The 22017-nt window shown below is 40.5% G+C and overlaps 1 protein-coding gene across 3 annotated transcripts in view; it reads left to right on the forward strand.

Annotated features, from left to right (window-relative positions):
• Positions 1 to 22017, forward strand: part of LOC126188434 (segmentation protein cap'n'collar) — an 815786-nt gene that overhangs the window by 591379 nt on the left and 202390 nt on the right. For all 3 annotated transcript variants that reach the window (XM_049930039.1, XM_049930038.1, XM_049930040.1), the window contains one exon: positions 21192 to 21276. In XM_049930039.1, coding sequence (XP_049785996.1) covers positions 21192 to 21276 — 85 coding nt within the window. The remainder of the gene's footprint in view (positions 1 to 21191; positions 21277 to 22017) is intronic.

Consider the following 22017-nt stretch of genomic DNA (forward strand, 5'->3'; position numbering starts at 1 on the left):
GAGGTTTTGGCTGCGTTTAAACTTGGAGTGAAGCTCTCTTTGCTTTCGCAGTAGTTTCCTAACTTTGTTGTTGTACCACGGTGGGTTTTTCCCGTCCCTCACAGTTTTGCTCGGCACGTACCTGTCTAAAACGCATTTAACGGTTGCCTTGAACTTTTTCCATAAACACTCAACATTGTCAGTGTCGGAACAGAAATTTTCGTTTTGATCTGTTAGGTAGTCTGAAATCTGCCTTCTATTACTCTTGCTAAACAGATAAACCTTCCTCCCTTTTTTTTATATTCCTATTAACTTCCATATTCAGGGATGCTGCAACGGCCTTATGATCACTGATTCCCTGTTCTGCACTTACAGAGTCGAAAAGTTCGGGTCTGTTTGTTATCAGTAGGTCCAAGATGTTATCTCCACGAGATGAAACAAGCCACAAGTGACAAAAAAAGCGCCTAGGAACGACTAGGAATTGAAGCGTGGGCCTTTCAGTTCGTAGTTTGGCACTCATCCACTGATCCACTCATTCCTAAAATTAATTTGTATGATCCTATGGTTTGGATGATACAGACACCGTTAAAGAACCAGTAAATCATACATTGTTGTAGTCTATATTCCATTTGTGGCACACTGAAGTCGAAAACATCGCTTCACTATTATTTTTTACAAATATTTTCAGCCTAATGCAACTGCAGCGGGTCAAAGATGATTAGCCTGTGTAGATACTGTAATTACTATGGCTACCCATAAACATTCACGTTATGAAAAATGTTATATTGAGTTAGTAATGATATTTTACAAGTAGTACACGTTATTATAAAGTTCCTTTTTGCTACTAAAGGATCAAATATTTGTTTGTGGAGAAATTTTTGAAGAATCGTCCTACTTCGTCAACTGATTAGTTGTTTCTGAGCAGAGGCGAGATTTTGCCACCTAGAGGACACGCCCAGAAGAAATTACGCACTTATGAGGGCGAGTATATCACAAAGAGGTGAGACAGTTTCATATTGGAACTTTGAGATTGTTGCATCCTGCCGAAACGCGTCACGACAGATTACTGGAAACAAAAAGTGACTGAAGAAGGAAGCTCGTGGACTTCTGTAAATGGTAGGGTATTGTTGGGAACGCGCTACTATTTATAACAAAGTTCGACTGGCGGCGCCAGTCATGCAATTGTAATGGCCAGTAGTGTACATCCAGGGAAAGCATCATCATCAATAAGTGACAGCACGAACGAAATTGTGTGTTGAGTGATCGTGATGAACGGTCATTCAAGAGGATTGTGATCGCAAATAAGAGGACGACAGCTGCAAAAGTCACTGCAACGCTGAATGTCGCATCGCGAACCTTGTCAGCACCAAAACAACACGAGGAGTGCTCCGTAAGCAGAGAATGCAGTCCGAGCTGGAATTCCAAAACCACACATCATTGATACAAATGCCTAACGCGAAAACATGGTGCCGAAACTGTAAAACCTGTCTCGCACTGTTTCCAACTTCTAGCCGTACGTTTGGAGAGCGAAACATGGCAGGGATCTTCATTATTCGGGCAGCCACATCGTGATGTTCAATAGACCCCATGGTTGCTCTGCAAGGTCGCCTTACTACCAACGATTATGTGACCGTTTCGGCCGATCGGGTCCATCCCATGGTACAATGTGTGTCCCTCAATGGTGATGCTACGTTCCAAGGCCTCTGCGTACACAGCTCATATGGTCTAAGACTGGTTTTGTGAGCACGAGGATGAATTGTCGCATCTCCCCTAGACACCGATATCACCATATCCCAATATTATTCAGCCTTCGTGGCTTACTTTGGAGAAAAGAGTGCGCGATCGCTATCCGTCTCTATAATCGCTACCTCAACTTGTCACTCTTCTGCGAAGAGAATGACATAAGATTCCCTCGAGAATCATACGGTACCCGTATTTATCTATTTGAGACGATTGGAAGCTATTTTGAATGCCAACGCTTTTCCTACACCCTATGAGGCACTGTAATGTGCTGTGGTTTTTTGGTGTTTCCATATTTTTGTCCTCCTCCTGTAGATATCCCATGTTGTCGTCTTACAGAGTGGTCTGTAACCTGCCACACACACACACACACACACACACACACACACACACACACACACACACACACATCTGTAATAGTGTACCACATAAGACGTAATGTCAGGGTATAGCAAACCCATCTTCTAGGGGCGGCTGATATTGCCCCTTTCGACCTCAGTGTTGCATACTATTACTTACTTTTGCGTTTCTATTTAATTTGACGGCTTTTTAGTGGCTGAGATTGGCTTAAGACTGACCTTTCCTACTGCACTTGAGAGGACGTCGATTGGTCTCCCATTACGTTTTGCACTGCAGTCTTGACACGTTTTACTGGTACGCAGTTCGACATATCTTTAGAGATACTATTCATTCTAATTATTCTTTGTGATTGTTTCGCAGTTCGACTTATATTTAGACATTCTATTCATCCTAATTATTCTTCGTGGTTGTTTGTATTTCTAAAACGAGTGCTAAGGTGCTGTTAAATTAGTACATTGTAAAAGGTAACTTCCACCTAACAGGATGAACATTTCACGATTACACGTAGTATTCCCTTTTGTACAGTAAAGATTCAGTCTTGTAGCTGGATGTTCTCGGAAAGTTACGCTGTAAGACATTAAGAAGTGGGAATATACGAAGTATGCCAGCGCATCGATATAGTCCAGTCGTATGCAGCTGATATAAAAATTTGAATGTAAGAATATTGTTGATGTTGTTTTTGCGCTATGCAAAACGCAGTTTTGTGTATGCCCACCAATGGTTTGTCATTGCAATAGCATCGCAGTTAGGCTTCTATTATTCGTTGTAAAATTGTTAGTGTTATTTATTGAATTCTATGTTTCGAATCTGCGCATTTTTGTGTTTGATTTAAGAAGTGGTACGCTATTGCGTGGTATAAGTTTTCAGGATTTGTAAATATCCCAAACATAGCAAATATAGCTACAAAATATAATTTTCAAACAAATATGCTCTCTATAAAGGCGGTTCAGAAAAAAAAAACTGTTTCGTCTCAACCGTGTAGTGCAGATGTCCTCGCCATATTACTCTCTTGTTTCTAAAGTTCAAACCTTGACTGGCTGGAAAAGTTTTGCAGACGACGATAAGATTTAAGAAGCTATCATAAAGTGTTTGGTAGAATACGGAAACATTTTCACATCGATGCAATAAAAATACATGGACATCGATGAAGTTCATAGAGAAAAGCGTAACCAAATGTATGTAATTTGTTGATCAAGGTTTCCGTCAGAGTTGCAAATAAATTTTTGATTAGTGACTAGAATCGCACATTTTCATTCTTCTCAAATGATTACGTGCGTTGGAAAGTATGTTATTAACAAAACATTTTCTGTGCACAGATAACGTCAGTGCAGTGAATATTTTGTGCATACCTGCATTTATAATACATTTATTGCACTGCTGTTATCTGGGCCCACGAAGTGTTTGAAAATGTTGTAATTTAGTGTTTTGTTGATAACATTGTACGTTATAATGTAGATAATGGCTTGAGAACGAACCTAAATGTTCGAAACTAGTCACTAATAAAATGTTGTTTGCGACTCTGGCGGATATCTTAATTAATAAATTACAGATATATTGAGTTATTGATCCTGATACCAGCACAGTGTTGGAATTACGTAACTAAAAATGTATTAAAGTACATCAAGATAACACAGAAATATAAGATATCAAAGATACATCTATAATTTGTATCTTTACTTTCCAAATAACTCTCGTAAGTAAGGATAAGTCGATAGGATTTACTAGTTTAAATGCAAAACGATTACACTCGTTTAAAATCCTTTGTTGGTATTGTTCAGCTGGTCTGACTTTTTCATGGGATACTGTATTAAAAAATGTAAGAGGTACGTGCTGGTAGTCCACAACGCTTGTACCTTTGTCTTGCAAGATGGGAAGTTAAACGAGAAACACTACACTCATTCAGAATTCGGAAACGACTGTATAGTTTGAGTGATCATACAAATGGGTACATGGTTTTTCTCTGCTTACTTGATGGTGACATTCACGTGTGGTGATGATCCGTTTACAGAAACAGGCGCGAAACCCGCAGTTAGGAAAGTTTTATATCAGTTGCAGGCCTTGCAATAAAAACAAGGGAATGGAAATTTGTGGCAAGGTCTTATGGGACCAAACTGCTGAGGTCATCGCTCCCTAAACTTACGCAGTACTCAATCTAACTTAAACTAAGCTACGCTAAGAACAACACACACACACACCCATGCCCGAGGGAGGACTCGAACCTCCGACGGGGGGAATAAAAACAAGGTAACTGCAGGAAGAGGTAGAAGGCAGCAAACCAAAAATATAGTCAGAGAGGACGTGTGTACTTAGTGGAAGTAACAGCACTTAGCTGTGGGGCAAAACCGGAAATTGAGAGGGCGCGAGGTGAAGGCACGGAACTGATGTTCAATGACGTGGCTGTTGCTTTTGCAGGAAATTGAAATCATTTGTCCCGGCCAAGGCTGCCTGAGGAAACTTCGCCAGCCGGCCTCTCCCGCCAAACGAACTGTGCGGTCACTCATTTTCATCGCTAAGGCAGCTTGTAGGTAATCGAAAATTTGATGGCTGTTAGTCAGATACGAGAATTAGAACGGAATACAGCGTCACCAGCACTGACCAGCTATGAGAATGTTTTTCACGTGGGCGCAGTTCATCATAGGTCTGCAGCATAAGATGATAATGGCGATTGTATTGTAGCCGGAATTGAGCTAGTGAAACCAGTTCCATATCATACAAAAGAAGTAACTCTCCAAATTACTTGAACAACCAGAAGCACACTTCACGCTGACTTTTCCCTACACTATTCTTCAGTTATACGCATCCTTGTTGATACTGTACGTTCTCGTATGCCGTCTACAACCTGTCATCGGATAATCTCTCGGTCTTTCCTTATTTAAGAACTTTTACGGTCCCTCTATCATCCATTCATCTCACTATATGTACTGCCCACCACCGTCCCACTTATTTATGTATTTTTTTCGTTCAGAATTACGTTTTCCTCTCCATTCTGTTCCCTGATCTATTTTCTGGCCTCCTTGTATCTGCTAGTAATTTCCAAAATTCTCAGTTTTTAAATGGTTTTCGCGTTGACTGTCCACCTCTTACTACTATAAATCAGAACTGGTAGTAAACTCTCTGTTTCAGGCACATAGGAAGGTCCATTATGAAAACTGTATTTGGTTTGCCAAACGCACTCCAGGATGCCAAAGCCACTCCCGGACATTTTATCTCTTTTTGTTTATTTCATTTTCGATCTATTCAGTCGTCTTTATGATCAACTGCGCTAATTACAAAAGCTCATATTACAGCTCTGTAGCGTCATTGTTAATTTGTACAATTTTCTTTCTGGTCATATGTTACTTTAGTCTTATTAAAATTGATTTTCAGATCTACTGACGAGCTTGCTCTGCTACGTTCTTCCATAATTGTTGAAGTTTTTGCCATATCTCAGAAAATTTGATGTTAAACATGGGTATGGTTTTACCGAAGCAAATGAATCTGAACAACCGAAGAACTCAAAGAAAGCCACGGTTCTCAGAATGGCGTCCGTCGTCCTGAACGAGAATGAAATGTGGAAGATATGGTTCAGCCAAGGACTAGGCAAAACTGCCTTTTCATGCAGTTTTCGGCTGGCAGATGATACCAGCTTCAGTGTTTTGCTTACGGTACAGACTGAAAAGTACGCAATGGATATCCATTTGCAGAAAAAATTGAACCAAAGATGGCTTCACGTAAATCTCATGATTCGTCAGTAAGCCCCCAGAGATCACAAACACAAAATATGAGAGGTAGTGCCTTTAACGCTCGACAGGATGCGACTGTACACACAGGGGAGACGGTAAACATCAGAATCGATAGTAAGGTATAGTGGCCGAGCTCCTTTCAGACTAGATGTCTATCTGGCACGCTGTCAGCTCCATTGCTCAGATTTCTGAGAAGAGTTGCGCTGTTTGTCCTACGTAACCGGAATGATATTTTTAAGAATATCAGAACGTGCACATGCCCAGAGTAGTTCAAGTACGAGCTACTGCATTCTTGAAACCACAGTGATAGAACTAAGTGTATTTGCATACGATCAGAAGCGAACAGGCAGACTTTTCCGCATACTGTGAATGGATAAAAAGGGGGCGAGGGTTAAAACTGGTTGAACGTACTTTCTGCTGTACTTTATGCGGTTGCTGTCAGATTTTGATGTTGATGTGAGGGTTAGTTTTAATTACCATCTCAGAAAAATAAAGTTTCGTAATAATTTTTTGATTATTGAACAGGTACGTGTCTGCAGTCCTGATACACAAGAAAATCCCCACCCAAATACCGCAGCACGCCGCTAGAGGAACCAAAACAAAATGGTTCTCCCGATTCATAAAGTGGGGATGGCATGCTACGGTACTTTGGAGCGGCTATTTCAGAGTGTATCAGGATTGCAGCCATGTACCTATAAAACAAACTAAAAGCTAATTTATTCTCTAGGTGGTAATTATAACTTTATGCCTCGTATGTTTATCAAACTTGTTCAGGCGCATGCAAGACATTACATAAGGTGATGAGCCAGCAAATCTGCGTCTCTTATCAGTGCGGTACGCTCGTAACATCATATTACGAAAAGGTACGACGCTCTTTTACCACATGTATACTCAGCAAGTGACCCTCTTCTTCAGTCCGCATCTCGTGGTCTTGCGGTAGCGTTCTCGCTTCCCGCGCACGGGGTCCCGGGTTCGATTCCCGGCGCGGCAAGGGATTTTCTCTGCCTCGTGATGACTGGGTGTTATGTGTTTCATCATCATTTCATCCCCCTCGACACGCAAGTCTCCGAAATGGCGTCAACTCGAAAGACTTGCACCAGGCGAACGGTCTACCCGACGGGAGGCCCTAGCCACACGGCATTTCCATTTATTACCCTCTTCTTCAAGGCCGTTGGTAGCTGTTTGACCGCTCTAGGCGAGAATTGAAGAATGATGCACCCTTTTATTTACTACCATCAATCCCCCGATATCCCCCGGCCGCTCCACCACCACCACCCCGTTCAACGGCAGAAAAATGAAAATCTCTTGTTATCCTTTTACTCATTAAACTAAGGTGAGCAGACATCCTTATTTTCCGGGGACAGTCCTCAGTTTTCATGCTTTGCCCTCAGTTGTTCGTAAACTCGTTGAGGACAACAGATATACCGGATTTCTTATTTTTTGTCCTAATTTTTTAATTTTCCCAAAATAATTGAAATAGGAAGAATGTGCTGAACATTCTAGAACTCAGCTAAATATACTTATGCAACGAAATTTGGCATCAATTACTTATTTTATTTAATTGCAAAAAATGGACTACTAAAGGTTTAGAACTAGTTACGAATTAATTTTTCCTTGAATTTAAAAATTATGCTATACTACTGAGAGGCGTGTGAAGAACGAGCTAGGGCATCTGAATAATCGTAGTGATGTGTAGTTCCTGTTTTAATTGAAATATTTTTAGAGTGAGCAGTAAATATCTCTTTCTTGCTTTAGTCAAAGTATGTAAAGATTTCTTAAATAACTGTTCCGTATGCTTTTTAAAACAGTCCTGCTTAACGATAGAAACGGCCCTGGCAGTCCTATTCCTTTACCTGATGGTGCGTGGGAAGAAATGCCTCCTACACATCTCCCCAACTTCGAATTTGCCTGATATTACTGTGACGATCAGTAGTCAGGATACACGTGGGCGGAAATAATATGCTGCTTAACTCTTCTTGAAATGCAAGCTCTCCGAATTTTAAGAGCTACATATTCGGTGATCAGCCGTGCTTCCATTATAGCGTTTACTCGCGGTATGTGCCCCCCCCCCCCCCCTCCATCTGTTTCCCAACCCTCCCCTCGCTTCTCCCTTCTTCGTTTCTCTCACTCACTCACTCACTCCTTCTTCCCTCCCCCCCCCTCTTCCTGTAAAACTCTCTCTCTCTCTCTCTCTCTCTCTCTCTCTTTTAAGTCACGAGCAATACTCACAAATCAGTCGTAGAAGAGTTTTGTAAGCGGTATCCCTCTTGGTTGGATTATACTCCCATTGGATTCTCCTTAGTAAGCTGCGTACTTCGCCATCTTGATTTATGTGACCATTCTGCCTTAAATGCTTCATTATAGCCTCTAGATACCTGGCTGTTTTCCGAACTCCAGTGACCGCTCGTTATTAGTGTAATCAGTCTGTTCTACATGCACAAACACACTCCGCATGCCATCGTATGGTACGTGGCGGAGGGTACTTTGTAGCACTACTGGGCACTTCGTTAAGGTTCTTTCCTTTTTTTCCGACATTTAATTATATTTCTATAAGTTTGTGGTTTTCCCGGCATAATAATTGCTCAACTGGCTCTGGGATATTACGCTGATGTGTGCAATAACTGAATATTTTTACGACTCTGATACTTGTGATCTTCATATACTGAAGAAGCAGTAAAGAGTTGTCCCTACTACAGCAACATCCGACTCTACGTCTGATTTTGAGCATGACACTGACATTCAGATTCCAGTCTTCGTACCGAGGGGTGATCTTTTATGCATTTTGTAACTCGCATTAAGCGACCCCCTTTGTATACATCGAAATTTCAAGAGTATGTGTCTTCTAATCGTAATCGTAGATAAAACATTGATGCACTATTTTTGTCTTCCGTCGGAACAGTGTAATTAGTATATTGGGTCTGTTCCGTCTGTCGTGACCGTTAAGTCTGCAGTATTTTGGAATGGGCAAGGAATTACTTCCATTAACCTCTTAGAGAAACAATGGAATACATTCTTGCAATTTCATCGACAGACAGAGTATTCCATATTTTTCAGTCGTGAATATGGGACATTATTACTTTCTCTTCTGATATTTCGGGTGAGAATCTTCCAGCCATTGTCAAGGAGAGTCGGTGACTGGCGTCCGAGAATGAAAATGTGCATGTTTATTCGTTGAGATACCAAAACCTTGGGACTCGAAGCTCATGCATGTAGCTCATATGCAGCGCTAGCCACAAATAGAATTTTACTGTTACGAGAGAAAAATATTGCAAGTGGCAAGTATAAAGAAACTCGCTTGTGCCCACCGGCAAGGACGACAGCCCTTATAGTGACTGAAAGGTGACTTTGCTATTACGAAAGGCGGGGTATATAAAATTCAGTCCAGTGTGGTAAAGTTGTGTAGAACGAAGCGCGCACACGCGCTTTCTACAGCCAAACAAATCTGCGGTCTTAAGCATTGTATTTCCAATGGTAATTTCAAAATTACGGTAGCTTTCAGATGCTGGGCAAAGTTCCATACGTTTGGCAGACTGTGCTAAAGGGTGCAATGGAAAGCCTTGTAGCAGACTGCCTGATCAGCCAGGAAGAGGGTCTCCTCCTCTGTCTAGATACTTCGTGGGATCTTCTCGTTATATATCTTCATTTACACTGGAACTTATGCTCGAGCCTAATCTGCCCAGCATCCTAACATCTGTCATGAATTATAATATGAACCACCTGACTCACATTCATTATGGATTCGCAGCTTCTCGAGCGGCTCAGCGTATAAACAGGCACTCTTTCCTCTAATCAGTCAGCTACCGACACGCCTTGGAGGGCTCCCAATCGAAATACTTAGTAGGGAGCAATGATGACCCTGATGCAAGCCTGAAAACCGATGGAATAAACAGATTATTATTAACCTCTGTAATACCAACTAGATGAAGAATAACATTCGAAACGTCAGAGTTATTTTGGGTTTCGGTACGTGCCAATACAGCCATCTCAACACAGGAAATATAATTCTACAGTTTGTCTTGACAATGCAGAGCACACATTACTTAGGTCGCACCCTGGTACGGAGATACAGAGGCTTGACAAAGGACAGATTACTACATAAAACAAATTTTACATCCACAGTATATTGAAACGAGTAGAAAATGTCAAAGTTTATAGCTCCAGAAAGTGACGTTTGATTATAACGAAGCAGCAGATCAAACAATGTAGCAGTCACGGAACTGTACCAGTGGGATACGAAATATCACCTCGTCCACTCTGATCTCAAGGTTTTCCCCAGTTCGTCTTTCACCAGTGAGAAGACGTGGTTTAGGAGAACGCAGTACAGAAGAGGACTTCGTCGCGTAGGAAAGGGCTTCACTGCCAATATGAGCTATTGTTTGCCGTGATTCGTCACTGTTTACTTACAGGCTGAGATGTAGCGGGAAGGACACTGAAAAGTAAATAATGTTAATAATATCAACACCTTTTGTATCACGTTTATCGAACTTCGCCGCACATGAATATGACATTCCCGGCGTTCTAAACAGTTAGCAAAGCGGCGCAGTGGTTAAGACACTGGACTCTCATTCGGAAGGTCATCGCTTTAAGTCTCTACATGGCCACTCAAATTATAAAAAGGAGACTGCCGGTTTGCTTTCCCAATCCGGGCTTGTACGACGTCTCTAATAACTATGTCGTCGACGGGACGCTAAACCCTGATCTTCCTTCCGCCTTGTAAGTCCACTGGGCGTGTTCCGGGTGGACTTGCTGCAGCGTTTCTGCCTGCGCCCGCCCTAAGTGAAGTTGTGGACTTCACCGCTGGCGTCGTGTGCGCCCGTGGTGTACCGGCGCGATGAAGACGTGACGCCTGGCCGAGCCAGCGGCTGATCAGCGCGCATTCACATTCAGCGCCCGCCTCGTTAACACGCATTGTGCCCCTCTCGGACAAGCCGCTCTCAGCCCTTTGGACCCGTCAGTTTTGCCCCGTCTCATCGGAGTGGAATTTCATTTCTTGTGTCTGTTAACAAATAAAGAATGGAGATGCGAACGCAGGCGTGAGGCGGAAGGATAGAAATGTCTCTGTCGTGACGGTATCCAGCAAACCTTTTGGAAGATTACTGGGCTTGTAAGAACCGAGGCTTAAGGAGAAAACACCTCCTCGGTCTTGATTGGCACGGATGCATTTGTACCTAATGCCCCCACCATTTGCTGCTGCTCTTGAGTAGGCATTAGAAGGGCTCATAATTCCAGCGATGACATTGTTCGCACTTTACCCATTAGGCTCTTCGAATCCTAGCGATGCATCCGAAATTTGGCCGACGGGAATCGATCGGTTTCCTGATTTAAATCCCATAGTCTTTGAGGGGATTAGTCGATATAATTTTTGGTGATTGGTCCCCCCAGTGGGGGACTTTGACTTCGGCTCTCAGACCGCGAGTTTCCAGAAGAATAGGGTACACGAATCGTCACCGTGTGCTGCCTTGTTTCCTTTCATTCCATACTCAAGAAAGAGGGTTGTTATTTTAACTCCCCGTCGATATCGAGGAAACTGGAGACTTAACTACACATGAGTAAAGGAATGAATCGATAATGGCCTACTCAGTGAGCCATCGTGGTATCGGCCCTGTGACGTGCTCTTTCATTAAGAACTATATTTCCAGTGATGTATCAGTTTTTACACATATCTGTCAATTTCGTAAAACTGATAATTTATAAATCGGTTACTTAGCTGGTTTGTTGTTGGCTTCGTTGTCTACTTCAGGTTACAACTGTTGTCTCCAGTTTTTTATGTACGAATAATTACCCAGAAACTTTAATTTGGATGATGAAAGTAACTCCTACTGGTAAATCCAAAGAGTTCCAATAAGTTTAGTTTTCTGTATTTTCATAGCCAACAAGCAAACTTTTTCACAGTAATTAAACAACTTTAGCAGAAACACAATTCGTGTGACTGCACAAACATGCCTTTCTACTACAACAAACTCCTCATGGTTCCCACAACTAACCTCTCTTCCCTCCAAGCACGAGGTGGAAGAACAGAGATACTACAATTGTAAGCAAAGAGTCTAAGCATGTACATGCAGGTTGAGTCAGGAGGAAAGGTACATGTTTTGAGGGGTGATAGTATTAATGATTCTGATATGGACATGTGCCCTATTACGACTGGTTTGCGACATAAACACGTTTAATGTCGCGTTTGTACGTTTTTCTTGAATCTCTCGAAGACTGCATCCTCCAGCGAAAACATGTCGCAATACAAAATTAAACTGCATCAAATTTCCTACAAAAAAAGGTCTTAACCGTTTTTTCTCTAGAATTAATAGTTTGTGCGATGAGTGCACGCACTATATTGAAAATCTTGCGCGATCCACATGCGCTGTAGCTTAGGTATTTTTTTAGGCCAGTTTGAAGTAGTTTCTTGTATCAAACTGTTCGTCTCAATTTATTCTACGCTACTGGGAGACGTTGTAAACAATATCAATGTTTCAATAATACAGAAAATATACAAATGTACATTAAATGTGTTCTGTCTCGGAAAGCATTCAGAATAGGACATATGTCCGTAAGAGGGTTTCTGTTCAGAGTCATTAATACTATCACCCTTCAAAGCCTGTAGCATGTATCTTTCCCCCTGACTCACCCTGTATCTGGTGACAAAAGTATTCATATTTACTTAACACTAGTTTTTGCGTAAATATTATAAAATGTAGTGAAAACGTCATTGAAATAACTCTAAAATTAACATATTTATGTTTTTGTTAATTTCCTACGAAATTCAATTCATATAAGATGTAAGCAGTAGTTAACGAAGGATACTGCTTACGTAGGAATCCATTTATAAATGAAGTTAGCGATATCCACTGGTATCAAAGGCTCCCCTGTATTCTTTAACTTGATTACATCCTAGCCTTAACTGAATCCGTGGCAAAATTGCAAATACAATGGCCAAGCATCTGACTTCTTCTCCTGAATGTGGGTCCAACATTTTAACCACTATTTCACATCATCCATTCACATATTCAACTGCAGTACTTAAGACACAATTCTGCACTTACCTAAAGTAGGTTTGGCTTGTACTCGGTAATCACGTGGTTCAAATGGCACTGAGCACTATGCGACTAACTTCTGAGGTCATCAGTCGCTTAGAACTTAGAACTAATTAAACCTAACTAACCTAAGGACATCACACATATCCATGCCCGAGGCAGGATTCGAACCTGCGACCGTAGCGGTCGCTCGGCTCCAGACTGTAGTGCCTAGAACCGCACGGCGATCCGGTAGGCTAATCACGTGCTCTAGAGGGTACAAAACAATACGTCGTATAAAAGAATTGTAGAGTAGATCGGAGGAAGATCTTAAGGTTTAAAGAATCAAAACGTTAGTTAGCATTGGGAGTTTAGATTCGACACTAAATTAGTGTTCACTGAGGAGCCTTCTGTGCGTACAGGTCAGTTGGTATTATGCTACAGTTACTGGTTATATGCGATTTCAGTTTTTTTTTTTTAAGAATAGTGTAATTATATCGGAACCAGACTCCAGCGCTAGTTTTGTGAATTTATGGTGCAGTGTAGCTAAATTCATAATTCGGGAAGAAAGTCTAACAGATTACAAAGACGACAAATAACGTGATTTCTTCTACTTGAAACACAATTATTGCACACGTTTTCTTTTTCTGTAAAGGTTCCATGCAACCAGTTTTTGCACACGAGAGAAAAAATCCAGTCTACCTATGATCCATTTTTATCCATTTTTCGTGGCACACTGAGCACAATAATCACTGTCAAGCACAATAATCACTGTCATTTTGTGACCCACCTGGTTCGCTTAATCCTAGACTGTCCTGCAGTGGATGTCTTGGTTTTAGACACGTAATTCGCTGTGAACTCGCTACTGCCACTTTAATTCGACTGTGTCCTCGTGATGACTGGGTGTTGTGCGATGTGCTTAGGTTAGTTAGGTTTAAGTAGTTCTAAGTTCTAGGGGACTGATGACCATAGATGTTAAGTCCCATAGTCCTCAGAGCCATTTGAACCAGTAATGCCTTCAAAGAGTGTTCCTGACATCGGGTCATTCTCAATCTCTACTTCAAGTGTGCTGCTATCTGACTAAGGGGGGAAGAGCTTGAGCACATCCTCTGCTGTGAGCTTACCTCCGTCATTACTGCCAGCCGCAACAGTAGCAACCGTGTCAGAAATTTGAAATGCCTCCTCTGGAATCCTTTGTGTGTTGAAAGGATACAAGTCACAAGCTTCAAACCGAGACTGAGCATTGGATGGAACTGCAGCTTTCTTCCACGCTTCAATGAGGAAGAGCGGGACTGTGCTCTTGAGATTTTACATGTGGAATTAGGCATTGTCCAGCTGCGCATTGCCCTGTAAAAAGCGTGTTTCACTGATCTGAAAAACATCTATCGAGAGGTTGAAAATAGTGCGTTGAATGAGAAGGTAAACGAATCAAAATCACACCAATATCCTAGCAAGCTGTAGTACATTAGGATAGAAGCGTTGAGGTATGGCAATCGAAAACCAGAACCACTTTTCCTTGTTGTTTCCTGGGTCAAAAGTGGTCTTCCATCCATCTCTGAGTATCTTACAGTTGACATACCTGATTTCTCATTCGTAAATACAACGGAGCAGTTCGGAAGTCCATCCTTCCATTCAGGCTTCTTTCTTTTACCTTTAAAAATGCACGCAGTTGGAATGAACAAGTGATAACTGATATGGCTCCTCCTTTTTCTCCAGAAGTTACGTGACACAATATGGAAAATATCTTTCTGCTATGACTTTGTCTGGCCTAGGATTCAGGTGACAGGCGTATAAATTTTATAGATGCCCAGGCGTATTTAGTAAGTACATCCAGAACTAAAGAAACTCGCATTCGGGAGGACGACGGTTCAATCCTGCGTCCAGCCATCCTGATTTAGATTTTCCGTGATTTCCCTAGACAATGTGACCAATAGCTTCTCGTTCTCTTCAACGTGATATTTGTTCGACACTAAGAAATATTTGCAGAAATTGGAAATGTGCAGGTTGAGCACCATAGTTAACGTCGAACCATTAATTTTTAATTTAATAAAATATTACGGTTAAAAGATGTACCCATTTTGCCCCCTAATCAAGGAACACATTATAATTATTATAATACAACTTACTTGTGGGCCCATAGCATGCTTCTTTTCATCGTTCTTCATCAGACGTCGTTCCAGAATTCTGTAAGGGACGTCATAATGTAGAGAAGCTGTAAAACAATTCATCCCGCCAGTCCTTACGTGCTCCAAAGCCATTTGTAGGGATTCTTCAGACCGCTGGCCCCTGTTTGAAGTTCTTACGTACGTTCGAAGCATTTCCTATGAAAACAACATCTGTATAACTGAGGAATAAAATTCATTATCCTACACCAACAAAACAGCGGCGTCTTTCCCGAGGATCAGGGTGAGAAGCCACGTTCCGTGACTAGCGCAACATGCCCGCCGCATGGAAATTGTGGATGGCATCGCACACTACAAAGTAGCCATAATGTTCTACATGTCTAACATTTGCCTCTTCCACTTTATTCACACGCTCTTAAGTACTTGAAAATATCTGTGCACCATGAAGAACAGTGCGCTTTATCTCTTACCTTGTCTTTGTTTGTTGAAAAGCCGAGAAACAATAAATACAGCGACATACGCAACTGCTTTCCCGTCGCATTACAGTTAGCGACTGTCCTACATGATGGTGTCAACATCTGTCACCAGCTGTCGTAAATGGCAGCTTTCGGCATCTCGCCCCTATCGGCATCTCCCCTCCGATTCACACTATATTTTTTAAAAATTATACTGCCTATTCCTGACTGAAATATCCCTCAAAATTATCCTTATTTATTTTTTATTTTATTTTATTTTTTATTGTCTTCTTTTATCTGGAAACTGTAATTGAGTGGGGATCCTGCTTAACCAAAGGCCCTCCTCGCTTATGTAATAAGTACTGCTTCCTTCGTAATTTCGACGTGGATTGCCTGACAACTTTAATTTTAATAATTAAAAATAATGACGTTGGTGCTCTTGTGACATCAATAAAATCGCAGTATATAGAAATACTTGTCACTACCAAAAACGGTTTATGCCCTGAGTACAGTTAATTCCTTATTGCAGTATTTTAAGTATTTTGTGTTATGACACGACAGTACACCCGAAAGGATTTTAATGAAATTGGCATTGGCTGCGGAGCCCTAATTGCGTATAAAGGGAATGGTGTCCACTCATCTGCGTGAGGACACCCGAGGATGTTATTCCTTTCTTTCTTACTCGTATCTTTTCAGTATCTCACTCCGTAATTTTACCTGTTCCTCGCTGAATATTCTTCTACATTGAAAATATGGGAAATCTTTATTTTATATTGTTCCTCTTATGAATATCTTCTTCATGTATGTTCAGTCCATTTAAATCTTACAGAGTTTCAGTGATCATTTATTCTTCTTCTAATTCATCAGTCCGACCCACAGCAGCAAATTCGCTTGCGGTGTTGTTCTCTATCCTGCATACAGAAGGTACCTGATTCTTTTGCCAGAAGACTCGTCCTTAAGTCTCCATTGCTTCGGTATCCTTGCGGACGATGCTGTGTCTTCGATGTTATTCTGTGATATTCATCATTCCCGTAAATCTTTCATTGCCTCAGTTAGACATCATGTTTTGGTTTCCATTGCGAGGGTAGTTGAATGTATTGTCCTGGATTTATTAGAAGACAAACGCCTATTTCAGTACACGATGGTCTTATTTTTTCCAGTGAAACTGTGGATATTCTGTCGCCGATATATTGAAAGATTTATTTTGTTACTCTTTTTCCTTCATATTGGTACACATGTACCTAATCTATGTTTGCGTATTCAACTGTTTTGAGTATTTAGTTTACTGTTGGCAGTCGAAAAGATTATACGTGTTTTCGAGTGCTCGGTGAACTTTTGCAAAAACGATGGATCAAAGAATTTACATTAAATTTTGCTTGAAAAATGGAATAAAGTGCGGCACCGCATTCGAAATGTTCACTCTGGCCTTTGGCGAACCTACTATGAGTTTACGAATTGTATAAACTTTTCTAGGAGGGTTGAGAAGACGTTGAAGACGACGACCGCCCTGGCCGCCCTAGAATATGAATTAATGGCGACAATGCGGAAGAATTAAAGAAAATTGTTCTGTAAAATCGCCGGATTACTATCAGAGATGTTGCTGATGATGTCGATATACCCTTTGGCTCGTGCCAAACAAGTTTTTCGGATGTTTCGGCATGAGACGTGTAGCAGCAAAATTTGTTCTAAAATTGTTGAATTTTGACCAAAAACTACGTCGCGTAGATATCGCCCAGGAATTGCTGAATGAAGTTGACAACGATACAGAACTTCTATAGAAGGTTATAACAGGTGAAGAAACATGGGTGTACGGTTATGACGTCGAAACCAACGCCCAGTCGCCTCAATGGAAAATGCCGGAAGAGCCAATACCGGGAAAAAACGGCTAGTTCGATCAAATGTGAAGATTCTTCTCACTGTTTTCTTCCATTACAGTGGGATAGTGCAACATGAGCTGCTGCCTTATGATCGCACGGTGAATAAGGAATGTAACTGGAAGTTATGCACCATTTGCTTGAAGAAATCGGAAGAAAACGCCCAGAATTATGGCAAAGTCACTCGTGGAAATTGCATGACGATAATACTCCCGCTCACACCCCGATGCTCGTTCGTAATTTTTTGGCAAAAAAAACAAAACCGGTGTGTTGCCTCATCCACCTCGCCTGACATGGCCTCCTGCGACTTCTTTCTATTCCCGAGAGTGAAGAGAACCATGAAAGAACGTCATTTTGTCACTAATGATTAGATAGAAAATATAAAAACAGAATCGTTGAAGAAGCTCAACGCCATAAAGAAAAGTGAATTCCAGAAGTGCTTCCAAGACTGGAAAAGCGCTGGCATAAGTCTTTTGTATCTGAGTGGGATTACTTTGAAGGGGACGAAGTTGATATTGATGAATAAATGTAGATACTTTGAGGAAAACAAAAATTCCTGTTACTTTTTTGGTTTACAGATGCAATTCACAGTCTCAGAATCCTTCCAACAAATTTAAGCCGTTAATACTGTACGATTTTCGACACCGAACGGGGCTTAAATCACTTGACTCGCCTGTTGTCAACATTCATACTGGTAAGATATCTGTCCCAGGGATTCCACGGATTTCGAACATGTTTTAATTTCAAGTTTAAAGTCGGATAACAAATGACAAAAGAAATATTTTTTCATGAGGTATAATTATAGATTCACAATTTTCTTATTATTTTCCTTTATTTGTACTGTGAAACCTTTCTTATTGCCAAATTTCATGATTCTACATCGAGGGGGGGGGGGGGGGGGTGGTTTTGATGAGTGAGTATCAAAATATGTGACATAAATGGTCGTATCTGTTCATTGCATTGGATTAGAAGCTTCACTTTTTTACGTTGCCAAGGGACCGTAGACCGTAATACGTGATGCAAATTTCAACTTGATACGTCTGCCCATTCCTGAGAAAAAGGGTTTTTAACAGTCGGACAGACAGACAGACGGAGAAAAAAGTGGTTATATGAGGGTTCCGTTTTTACCGATTGAAGTACGAAACGCTTACTGTACGTCTAGAAGTGATATACATCCTTCAAGGCAATCGTGAATCCTTACACAGAAGAACGGTTCTCGTTCAGATGTTGTCAGGACCGTCGATGACATAATGTACGGAACACATACCTCGTATTCCATGGTCTACAAACTAAATAATTGTAGAATTATATCGGTCGGCAATATGGTTGTAAGGCGTGACCGGCAGCCTTAACTAATAAACAATGGTTTTATGTCAAAACTGTCTGAAATCTCGTTTTTCAGTAACACATTCGAAGGATGTTTTACTTTATATCAAGACGTGTGGAGGCTGTTACCACAACACGTAGCAATTTCATCAGTTCTAATGTTGGAGTTGTAATATTGTTTTATCGCTCTGTACGCTTCACCATTTATTTGTGTTATTGCAAGTTAATGTGAGCTAATGCGATAACTTTGTAATTATACCTCCATGAGACTTCAGACATTTACAAAAAGTTGCTAAAGACTGATAAGTGTATGTAAATATCCATGATAGAGGACTGGGGCTAGGAGTTTCCATGTCACCAAAACTATTTTCGGCCGACTTAGAGGATGTATCCAGGCCCATAAATTGGGAAAACTAGGAAGTAACTGAACTACCTTGGTTTTCTGAAGATTTTGTGCTGTTTGTCACTATTGCCGATGAATGGAACAAATTAATAACAAAGTTAGAACCTCTGAAATCAACTATAGAAAGAGTAAAATAATATGTAACCTACATATCGGAAATAAAATAGCAGTAGAGTCATAAAAGCAGTTGACGAGTATTTAGGGCAATGCAACCCCTGGCAAGTTTACGGGTGATAAGTACCACAGAACGTCACGAATCATTCAAACCTTTTACGTTGCACGCCGTGGACCAACCACGAAGTCGCCCTTCATGCGCACATGAAGCTTTGGTTCCTTAAGCAGTCGCCGCTGTCGTCTCCTCTGCTTTTTAACGGTGGCAACCAACAGGTGTGCGACATCTCTTTCGGCCATCGGAGGTAGTGCGAGTTAGAACCGTCCAACACCTGTCCGTTCTTTCTGTTCGTCGGCGCTTCTGTGCCGTTAAAAGAAAAATTTTTATGTATGTCATATGGCGACTGTGAAAAACAAAAGACATTGCCTTGTGAGCCTGGTGCAGCCTCCAGTGATTCGCGCAGCGCATCTTCAGCGTGCGTACATGCTCGGAATGCAAAACCTCAAGAATGCTTTTCTGGTTGCATTCTGAACAGAAAGAATCGCCAAAAAATTAGGTTTTTGATCACATTCGTATAAAAAAATGTACTGTTTCTGCAACGAGCTATCGTTTATTAGATGTCGCTAAGTGATGAGCTACCATTACACGAAACCTTACTTACTTCTATGGTGGTTAATCGGTTCAGAATCTAAAATGTATCTTGTATCAACCCACCTGTGCATTATTCTTCTGATCCTTTGGGATCGCACCTGTTGAACGAGTCGCAACTATTGACAAAAATAATGCTTATTCATCGTTGATTACATTGCAGCCAGATCGGCTAATAACAGTAAAAAAGACAAAAAAAGGGAGAAAGGGTTCCGGCAGACAGTGCTTCAGCTTGAAACCAGACTAAAAATATTTTAACAATTCACGATTTAATTAGTGACAGAGTTGCTGGTGCAGTGTTGTAACAATGCAGGAAATCGAACTTACGTTCTCATTTCAGTATTTTAATAGCGGAAAAAGGGAGATGTGATACCTTTTTAGCGTGTTTTGCAGTGATTACTACTAAAGCGATAATCATTTTTCAATCGCATTTAAAACAGAAAAGGGGAAATGCATAATCGCACGTTTAAAAATGTTATTCAATGTCTTCCTGTTTCTGGCATTTATGTTGAAGTTACAAACGAAAGTTTGAAGCTCTAGTACCTTTTTATAGGCACATCACAGACATTTAAAGAAACTAATTTCACAGCTCGAAAGCACAGATATTTCTGTACCTTTAACCGTTTTCCGAAATCTGAAAAGTATTACTGCTCAGGTAAATTGGTAGAGTTACAAAGATACATTTGATATTAATTGCTTTAAGAACTAAAGATCTAGTAGAGAACACTGCTTGTTGTACATCATCTGTGTAAGAACAGAAGCTTTCATGTCTTATGTACATTCTGAAGACAGTGAAATGGATACACAAGTATCTAGATCCGAAACTCTTAAAACAACAGCTAAGAGAAACCCTTAAGAACAGCAAAATATGTGTGTGTGTGTGTGTGTGTGTGTGTGTGTGTGTTGGCGAGAATCTCAAGTTTGTTTTTCAACTGAGCTAGATACTTAATTGTGTGGGAATATACCTTCTTTAGATGCTACAAAGAATGTACACTCAACTATGTAGGGTCATAAGAGTAACAATTAAGAGGCGTCTTTCAAAGATGAAGAGAAAGAAAAAAATCTCAGTAGTATTATGTTTGTAGCAGAATAACAGAAAAAGAGAAGTTAGGAGGCAGAAAAAGAAAGTTGTTCTATAACATGTGAATGGCTAAACCTACATGGACAGATAAAATTGTATACAATTCCTTGGTAAAACCAGCCAGTCAACAACAGAAGTTCAAACTTATGGGTGAGAAAATGTGTGGACATTAAATTAATTCTTCCAAACAATGTGACTCTGTCCAACTAAAATAATAAGTTACTATAAAGTAAGATTTTGTATTCATACAACTTTCCTGGTCTACACACACAATGTGTCTCAGTAGTGATATTTTTATTCGGATTTTTTTTAAAAATTCTATTTCAATTACAAAAAGAAATAACAAAGTTCTCTTTGTTTGCAGAAAGACGATGACAGTGAGGATGAACGGACTTCTAACCCGGATGACCCATGGGCTGGCCTATCGTACACAATCGACTTGGAGACAGGTCAGTATCTACTGTATGAAGCACTGTAAACCACTTCGGACTACCTCCCTTGATTATTGCTCATTCACTGTTCTTTTCATCTTTATCATCTGTTGTACTTATGCCACTGTCTAATAACTTTGCCTTTCACCTTCACTTTTCACTTGTCCCACCATTTGAACTGTAAGACAAGAATGAATGAATTAATGAATGAATGAATGAATAGTGTTACACAAGGAATTGAAAATTCTATGTTACATTACGAAAGCTAAAAAAGAGCAGAATATGTTCTAGATTAAGTGTCTTAACCTAAGAGTTCACCAGTTTATGTGCCCTTACTAGCCAGTCTGGAATACATAGGCAGGATTATTGGATGAAGACTACCATATGACCAGTACAGATTACAGAATTTATTTGTCAGTTAAATACTCTATTCTGGAATCTACCTAAGTGGGGTATTTCCCAAAACCTTATGCTCCACATGAAGCCTACAAACATTCTGCTTTAATTTTCAAGATCTGTTTAGTTCTTTAACATACCTGTCATCTTAATAGTATTATGAGTAGCAACTTCCCTTCTTGTAATTTTGTTACATTCGATCCTGGATTTATCATCTTAATAGGTATGAAGAACAGTAGTGTAGATAAATATTATTCTCCTACTTCTTAGATATCAGTGAATCCTGCAAGAGATTTTGACAAAAGTATTCATGAGAACCTAAATTCAACAAATCTTAAGCAAATTTTATAAAATGTTTAGGTC

The sequence above is a fragment of the Schistocerca cancellata genome, chromosome 5 (genome assembly GCF_023864275.1).
Source record: "Schistocerca cancellata isolate TAMUIC-IGC-003103 chromosome 5, iqSchCanc2.1, whole genome shotgun sequence".
In the NCBI taxonomy this organism is placed as follows: Eukaryota; Metazoa; Arthropoda; class Insecta; order Orthoptera; family Acrididae; genus Schistocerca; species Schistocerca cancellata.